Genomic DNA, 8675 nt, shown 5'->3' with positions numbered 1-8675 from the left:
AAAATTAGATTACGATGTAAAAATATGGCTTTGGTGGGAGAATTATTCAAATATTTTATGAGAGCAACATTAGCAATACATATGTGATACTCGAGTGCAAACCCTAACTTTAAAATCTTACCTAGATAAAGAAAAAACGGAAGTATTATAAAATGTTAAGAACATGTTCGATACCAAACGTGAAAATCCTTCTTATGCAGCAGAAGTCTCTGGCATAGTTATATTATTACATCCATATTTATTACAGATGCATTAATAAGCATTTCAATGTTGTAAGAGTTAATTGATCAAGGTGGAGCTAACTTTGAATGGCTTACTTGATGGCTTACTTAAGGTTTTGAGTTTATGATGGGAAAACAGCTCACAATGTTTTGTCAGAGTTCAAATGAAGAAAACAAATTGAACGAACGCCATGTGGCGCAATCATCACGCGTCTCTCTGCTGCGCCACCATCACCGCGCTTGTGTTTGTGTGTGAGAGGCGGACAGTGAAACCACAGAGGTTGACTTACAGCTGAGAGACAGACGTCTGGTGCTGCTGACGAGGGACAAAATGTGGCTTCGAGACGAGCTTTTGAAATCAATTTGGCACGCGTTCACGGCCCTGGACGTGGATCAACGTGGAAAAGTTTCCAAATCTCAGTTAAAGGTGCGTTTCAGTTCTCTTTTCTTATTTTTTTTTGTTTCGAAGTTCAGACGCTTCGCAGGATGAACAGACACTCACATTTACTGTGTACTTCATCTCAATGTATACTGTGTACTTCATCTCAAATTGACTGTGTACTTAATCCCAAATTTAATGTGTACTTAATCCCAAATTGACTGTGTACCTCATCTCAAATGTAACTTCACGTTTGATTCCCTATCGTTACGTTAGTTGTTTATGTAACGGTCTAGACGCTGGGGCTACTTCATCGAAGAGTGTTACATTACTTTTAATCCCTGTCGTTACAATAGTTGTAAAGGTTTGTGTCCCAACGTTTCCGGCGGAATAAACCCTTACAATCATAACATCTCCTGAATATCACTTGTTTTCCTCTCACTGTGAGGTTAGAGGTGTACTCATGATAGTCATGAGACATTCTACTTTAGTCAAAGGAGTGATAGCACTTTCAGGAACAGAAGTCGCGCTTGGCTAGTGATGCTTGTAAAAGTCAGTGGAAGGTTTTTGCATGAGCGGTTGAATAATCTTAAAACTGTGAGACTGATCTTGAGCTTCATCTTTAACTTACCCATACATATATTCATTTTGTATTACTCTATAGTAATGTGTTTCGACTCCATATATGTCCCCTCACCTGTATGTCTTATGGCAGTATGAAGTTCACATTTTAAACAAATGTGTTTCTTTAGGTGCTGTCCCACAGCCTGTGCACAGTGATGAAGATCCCTCATGACCCCGTGGCCCTTGAAGAGCATTTCAAAGATGACAATAAAGGGCCTCTGTCCAACCAGGGCTACATGCCTTACCTCAACAGGTTCATTCTAGACAAGGTGGGCACAAAGATGCTGGAATAGTTGTAGAAGAGTGTTTTTAATCCAGTCAACACACTATCATTTGCATAACTTTGCTTAAATAACTTCAGGAACTATCTGATCAAATAATAAGTCAACAAAATCACAAATCTGACCAAACATTAAATGCCAGTTGTTGGTGCTTGACAGTTTTTCTATGTATGGTCACAGTGCCACTGATGCATTTGAGTCACTGCTAAGAAGAAATGATGCATCAATGACAGCCTTAGTGGTACCAAAGCTCTTATTTATGCTGAATGTCATGAGTGCAAATAAGTTGGAAGGGCTGCAACTTCAACTTACTTAGACAGTTACACAAACGATGAAAATATAAACACCATCACACACTCGTTTGAAGAGTGTGTGACACAGATTGAGATGACTAATCATGACCTGTTTTGTTCTGTAGGAGAGGAAATGGTTACAACCACTTCTCTGTTGTACCCACAGGAATAATGTGCTTTGTCTAATCATTTATTTATTTGTAAAATACATTTAGGTAAAATGGGCAGCATCCTTATACACTCTTTGCAAAAGCTGCATTGTTGTCTCTTATGGAGTTTTTACCCTGTAGTTTACCGTGTAAAACTCTGCAAACATATCTGTTGAAGTCTCATGTCAGTTAGTAAACTGCTTGAGTTCCTCTCTTTCTACTTGGAAGCTGTTTTCTTGCCTTTCTCTTGTAGGCTCTGACTTGAATAAAAATGAGGCATTTAATTACATCAGGTTTGTACCTCACATCCTGGAGACTGGAAGTTTTGAAAGGAGACAAACACCGGTCCCCTGCTTAGCATTTGTAAACACGCTGCCCTCACTGGTGCCGACCAGTTTGACTTTGACTGAATGGTGCATTTTGTTCCCAGGTGCAGGAGGAATTTGATGTGTTGGAGTTCAACAAGATGTGCTGGACACTGTGTTACAAGAAAAATATCTGCACTAAACATCTCCTCGTCTCAGATGACGATGCTTTCAAAGTCTGGTGCATTTTCAACTTTCTGTCAGAGGAAAATTACCCACTCGTCATCGTTACAGAAGAGGTGAGGGAGATCCTTACAGTTGTTTTCTGTGGGGTTCCGTGGTTTTGAAGCTCTTTTGTCTGTCCATCTCCTTAGATTGAATACTTCCTGCGAAAGCTGATGGAGGCTATGGGGAGCGGATGGAGTGAGGAGAAGTTTGCAGACTACAAGCTGCAGCTGAACACAAAGAAGAACCGCCTGACTGCGTGGGAGCTGATTGAACTGGTGGGGATGGGGTACTTCAGCAAGGGCATGAACCACCAGACCCTGTCCATGGGCATCACTGAGGTCTTCCAGGAACTCATTCTGGATGTGCTCAAGCAGGTCCGACACGATATTGATCTTAGGTGTACTGTGTGCACAGGCAGACCCATAACAGGTGGCATCACTTGTTACGTTTAGTAATATATCACAGTGATTACGGCAGAACGATTAGGCAACTCAAGCGTCTTTTGTTTACGTCCACACTGTGTTTCAAAGGGATACATGATGAAAAAGGGCCACAAAAGGAAGAACTGGACAGAGCGCTGGTTTGTGCTTCGACCCACCTCACTGTCGTACTACGTCTGTGAGGACCTTGTGGAGAAGAAAGGAGACATCATTCTGGACCGGACCTGCTGTGTGGAGGTGTGTTGTTAACTACAGTATATGATTATACATAATATGTAAGTAATGCTGTTAGGCTGTATTGACTAAGTGACTTATAACTGACATTTCCTGAAGGATTTGATTTTGTTCAGAAATAGAATTAGCATTGTTCAAACAGCAATGAATCATGTTAGAATTTAAATACGATGTGGCTGCAGTGGCATAATATATATAAAAACGTTTCTCTCCTCCAGTCTCTGCCGGATAAAGAAGGGAAGAAATGCCTGTTCATTATCAAGTGCACTGATAAAAGCTTTGAGATTAGTGCATCAGATAAAAAGAAGAAGCAGGAATGGCTTCAAGGTACGGAATAGTCATCTTCCTCTTCTCTGTAACTGCTTCGTCATAAAGAGTCTCGTCCACATCGTCTCTTTATTTTCCTCATCTTCGTCTCTTGAATTTCTGAATGTGATACGGTCTCAATCTCGCCCCGTGTCGCGGTAGCTATTCAAACATGCATCCAGCTGCTGAGGTTGGGGCTGTCGTCTCCTCACCGTGAAGCCCGGCTGAGGCGCAGGGAGCTCCGACAGAGGCAACAGGCGGAGGAAGACGACCTGGCAGAGAGGATGAAGCAGCTCCAGGTGGCCAATGAGAACAAACAGAGACAGCTGGAGGGTATGAGGAAGGTACTGGTCCAAGCTCAGATCTTCAAACTTCAAACTTGACTTTGAGAAGGAGGCTCCCACATCTTGTTGGCTCCAGAAACCATTTGCACAACTCGATTGTTACACAGGAGTCCTGGTGAAATCACGTTTCTTTACTACAGGAAGCTCCTCCCACATATTTATATCTGTCAGACAGTTCTCTATTATTTTTTCTTTATCAAAGCGAGCACAGAGAAAACATTTTGACCCTCACAAAGGGATATAGTGCTCCCCTTTGGGACAATCATTTAAATTGAATTATATTCCGTAAACACATACCAGTGCAATCTAAAAACACTCCAAGCTACTGCTTCAAAAATACCCCTGTAGGCTATAATAAGAAATGTCATGATGAAACACATTAAACAAAACTAAAATACATGCTTTATTGTAGGTACAAATGTGGAGTTATAGTAGGTTAGTCGAGGTAATACATCTTGGATCTTGATTTTTGAGTAGATGTCAAAATCGGAGAGGTTCTAAATCTGAGTTTTTGTCCACATATTGTGGTTTCAGATAACCTAAACAAACATTCGGAAAAAAAAGAAACCACACATGATGCAGCAGAACATTCACTGTGAAAAGGGAAGCAAAACCTGCTATGCAAACAAAGTATATATCAGTCAGAGACACCTGCAGAGGGCCAGGCGTAGGAACTCAACTGTTTCAGAGCTGCAGCAGATTATTGATGGCCTCTCACTTCTCTTTTTAGCCTGCCAGATGGCTATTCATGTATCTTTATAAGCCCAATAACTGATCATATGGAAAGCCACATTACATTTTTACTAAGTGCACCCTGGCGTTACCAAGTAAAGTGTTATATAAGAGACTACAAGGAAGAATTAAAGTTGCTCAATTATTCTTGACCTAAAAAATGCACACTGAACCTCTAAAGATACGTTTCTTTTTTAAGGTTCCCCCTTGTAGCCTGGTGCGGCTTCCCCTAAAGCAGTGCAATAACATCTCTTTCCTCTTTTGTGCTCCACAGAAAATAGAAGACGCTGCAGCTAAAGCAGCAATGGAGGAGCACAGGAGGAAGCAGACTCAGTTAGACCTGCAGGATCGCTACAGACTGGACCTGGAGAGAGAAAAAATGGTAACCACAGTGCCTCAGTCTGCCTCCCACAACGCTGCTCCTTTGTCCCGATCATGTTGGCTGTTGACACTCGTATATGTGCTGACACATGACCTTTAGAAAGTTCAGAGAGTAAACTAATGAAGTCTGGTAAACTCAGACTGTCATAGTTATTTTCTGATTCAGTCACCATCTGTGGCTTCATCGTTCCAGGAAACACAAGCTAAAAATATTAAAATGTTATGTCCCATGATATTGAGTCATCTTTTCTCTGATGGTCACATGCACAAACGTATTAATCATCCCCCCTACACCAGGGACTAAACAGACAAAGGCCTTTATAAGATAAAAAACATTTTATTGTTTGCTCAGATGAGATTGCATCATTGCAGCAACACAGAGGCGGATTAAGACGAAGCTAGAATACAGAAAATGTCACAATACAGCATCAAATGTGAAGATTTACGGTTGATTTGTAGATTATTGCTCGGTTCAAGAGTCGAATGCGTAAGAACGTGCAACTGCATGTGTGTGTGTGTGTGTGTTGACTCAATCAGGTGCGTCAGCAGATGGAGGAGCAGGTGGCTCAGAAATCCTGTGAGCTGGAGCAGTACCTGCAACGCGTCAGGGAGCTGGAGGACATGTACCACCGGCTGGAGGAGGCCTTAGAGGACGAGAGGCAGGCCAAGCAGGACGAGGAGGCCATGCACAAGCTGCAGGCCAGGTCTCAGACACACACACACACACACACACACACACACACACACACACACACACACACACACACACACACACACACACACACACACACACACACATTGGACAGTGGATAAATCTAACAGTTACCTATAATGTTGTTTTAGCAGCACATCAGCAGCACATTAGCTATAGACTGCTAGTATAATGGCTAGCTTGGTTATCAGTGTACTGATTGCAAAACAATTAAATGAAGAATTCAACTATTCCAAGACAGCTATAATAAAAAGGTTACAGACTTTACAGATTTCTTTCCCCTATTGTTTGTGCAAACATATCAAGATTGTTTTAAAGTACAAGATCATTTTAAACCAAAAAGTTGCATGCAGGACTATGAAGTGACAGAAAAGCTTTATAAATGAACAAAACAATAAACGGTCAGACTACTGTGTTTGTTCTGCAAATTGTTTTCTTTGATTTTAAATAAGATTTTAGTATTATTGGTCTATTTTTAATCAAATATTCACAATTTCTTAAAATATTTGAGGAAAAAAACGAAAATAGAGAACCCTGAACGTTACAGTACAATGAAGTTCAGTAAACAACTTCACAAATACACAACCTTACACAATGATACTGTGTCCCTAGGTGTTTACTCCAGATGTAGGCCTACTGAGTGAAATACCCTCACAGCAAACAGAGTATAATCAAGACTGTATTTCTGTGTATATGTTGCATGCTTCCCTGTGTGGGATTCCTGCCATAGTCAGCCTGTATGAACTGACAAGCTATTACCCACGGCTCCAGCTCCATCATTTCTCTTTGTTGAGATTTGGACTTAAGTGGGTAAAATAGAGCACAGGTTTATGCGGCATTGCTGTGTTTTCCATCACAGGCTGCTGGAGGAGGAAGCGTCAAAGAGGGCAGAGCTGGAGCAGATCCACCTGCAGCAGCAGAGGGCGCTGTCTCAGTCTGAGGCGGAGAAGCAGGAGCTGGTGGCCGAGCAGCGGGCCAAGGAAAGAGACCTGCAGGCAGCCATGCTGCAGCTGGAGAGTCTGGAGAGGGAGCGGCACGGAGCTCTGGAGCAGTACGAGGTCAGGTCACACATGTGGAGGTTTACACTGATCTGAAAACTCAGGCAGAGGCTTTATTTATCGAGGGTGGACAGGTCCCTTTGGCATCAGAAATAGTTTTAGTCTTTTTTTGTTTGTGTATCTGTAAATAAAACTATTTATTTGTTCTATATGATCTGATTCCATATATATTTTTCTCTTCATGTTTTACAGAAGGTGTCAAGGAAGCTTGAACGAGCAGCTAACAAGACCAAGACTTGGAAGGACAAGGTGGCCAAACATGAGGGGCTGGTGCGTCTCATCCAGCCAGGTAGACGGGGACATTGATTGTTTCATAAATCAACATTCCACAGATGTATCGGACCGGCATTTAAGAACTCTGTACTTTAAGTTCATGGAAACGAAGCTTCTTGTTCAGTTTTTGCAAGATTTAGATACTAGTGTTCCACAATTTGAAACAAGGCTTAATTTACAAAAACAGCTTTATACCGAAAGTTGCAGCGAGGTACACTACATGACCAGAGGTATGTGGACACAGCTGTCGACATACGATATATGTTATTTTTTTATGGTTTTGGCTTGACGTTCCTTGAATTCTGTGGCAACGGTTTAGTAAAGGCTCTTTCTTGGTTCAACATGCTCCCCTGAACAAAGCGAGGTCCATAAGCAAATGTTTCTTCCCAGTTTGGTGTGGAAGAACTTGAACGGTCTGTACAGAAGCCTGACCTCAACACCGTCCCAACACTCTTGAGATTAACTGGAACGCTGGGCCTCATCGCCCAGCATCAGGGGTCAACCTCACTTGTGGCTGAATGAGAGCAAATATCTTCAGCAACATTAAGGGACATGCCCTTAATGTTGTTGAAAGCCTTCCCAGGAGAGTGGAGGTTGTTATAGCAGCAGATTATTGCCCTTGGTTTTGGAATGAGCTCCTTAACAATTACATAGGCATGTAATGTGCAGGTATTCCTTTGACCATATAGAGTAATTTACAGCCGAAGAGCATGGAAAACCCTCGACTTTATACCCTTAATTATTGTCGTTTTACAACCAGAGTCATGCAATTTGTCTAAGTCCATCTTGTTAAAAGGCCTCCTTTCCTTCTCTTTTAACCTGGTCTTTTAGGTGATAAAGGACCTCAGAGGATCACTAACTGGGGTCCGGCTTCATTCACCGACGCTGAGCTGGAGCTGAGGAAGAAGTCGTGGCAGGAGAGTAAGAACCAGGGGGCTCAGGCTCAGTGAACACTTTCACACCGATGAGGAAGAATCTGAACTGTTACATTCGAGGTCTGGAGAGGTTTGATAACATGAATTTACTGAGCCACGTGATTTGATTTGGGTTAGTTTTAAAAGAACAGCTGGGATTAACTGCATCAGTTTCTTCTGTAACAAAAATTCACATTCAAGCAATAGAAAGTAGTTTGATAAATGAATATTGAATCATGGTCCACAGATTTCATTTGGAGATTCTCAGCAGATGCAGTTTGCTCGGCAGTCATAGAGATAGTGATCATTAGCCATCAGTGGACATTGAATTGAGATTATTTTAGGTAAAAAACATTCGTTTTTTTTATTTTGTTCATTTGTTTTTTTATTTTCTAATTTTAACCCGTCTTTTTTGACTTCCTGTGTTAATTCAAGTACTTTTTAGTTTGTTGTGTTTTGACATAAACTTATAGCTGTATAACAGCAGATTCATTTCCACTCTTGCTTGGTTTATTAGCTAAAGTTGAGTCTGTTACAGTCATTACTAAGATGATTAAATAAATAAAACACCTATTTTATATGAAAGTGGATGGCTGTTTTCATTTCAGAGGTCCTGGCACCTAAATGTGTCAGAATGCAGCAAGCCTTCCCCTCTTTTCTTTTGGATGGTTTAGTCAAGACCTTGCTTTCATCATGACTCGTCTACATTTTGACAAGAGTGTCCACCAGGTGTCACCATATGAACAGGATCCTCAGTAAGTTAAACCCCAGAACACTGACATACACAGTCTTTTTTGCTTA

At 41.4% G+C, this 8675-nt stretch overlaps 1 protein-coding gene across 1 annotated transcript; it reads left to right on the top strand.

Annotated features, from left to right (window-relative positions):
* The first annotated feature begins 493 nt into the window (after positions 1-493).
* LOC306699162 (switch-associated protein 70-like) lies at positions 494-8459 on the top strand. The gene is made up of 12 exons (XM_079163686.1): positions 494-648; positions 1353-1493; positions 2378-2551; positions 2627-2854; positions 3011-3157; positions 3373-3481; positions 3623-3804; positions 4811-4918; positions 5455-5621; positions 6489-6687; positions 6880-6976; positions 7792-8459. Exons 1-12 carry the CDS (start codon positions 553-555, stop codon positions 7908-7910), a joined length of 1767 nt encoding a protein of 588 aa, XP_079019812.1. The 5' UTR covers positions 494-552; the 3' UTR covers positions 7911-8459.
* The last annotated feature ends 216 nt before the right edge of the window (positions 8460-8675 follow it).

The sequence above is a fragment of the Pholis gunnellus genome (assembly GCF_910591455.1).
Source record: "Pholis gunnellus genome assembly, chromosome: 1".
Classification (NCBI taxonomy): Eukaryota; Metazoa; Chordata; class Actinopteri; order Perciformes; family Pholidae; genus Pholis; species Pholis gunnellus.
This window is presented reverse-complemented; position numbering and strand designations above follow the sequence as displayed.

Excerpts from the sequence above, each read along its gene's own strand:
- LOC306699162 (XM_079163686.1), top strand. The coding sequence starts at position 553 with ATGTGGCTTCGAGACGAGCTTTTGAAATCAATTTGGCACGCGTTCACG. Across the intron at positions 3,158-3,372 it reads ACCGGACCTGCTGTGTGGAG|TCTCTGCCGGATAAAGAAGG; the intron begins GTGTGTTGTTAA and ends TCTCTCCTCCAG. Across the intron at positions 5,622-6,488 it reads ATGCACAAGCTGCAGGCCAG|GCTGCTGGAGGAGGAAGCGT; the intron begins GTCTCAGACACA and ends TTTCCATCACAG.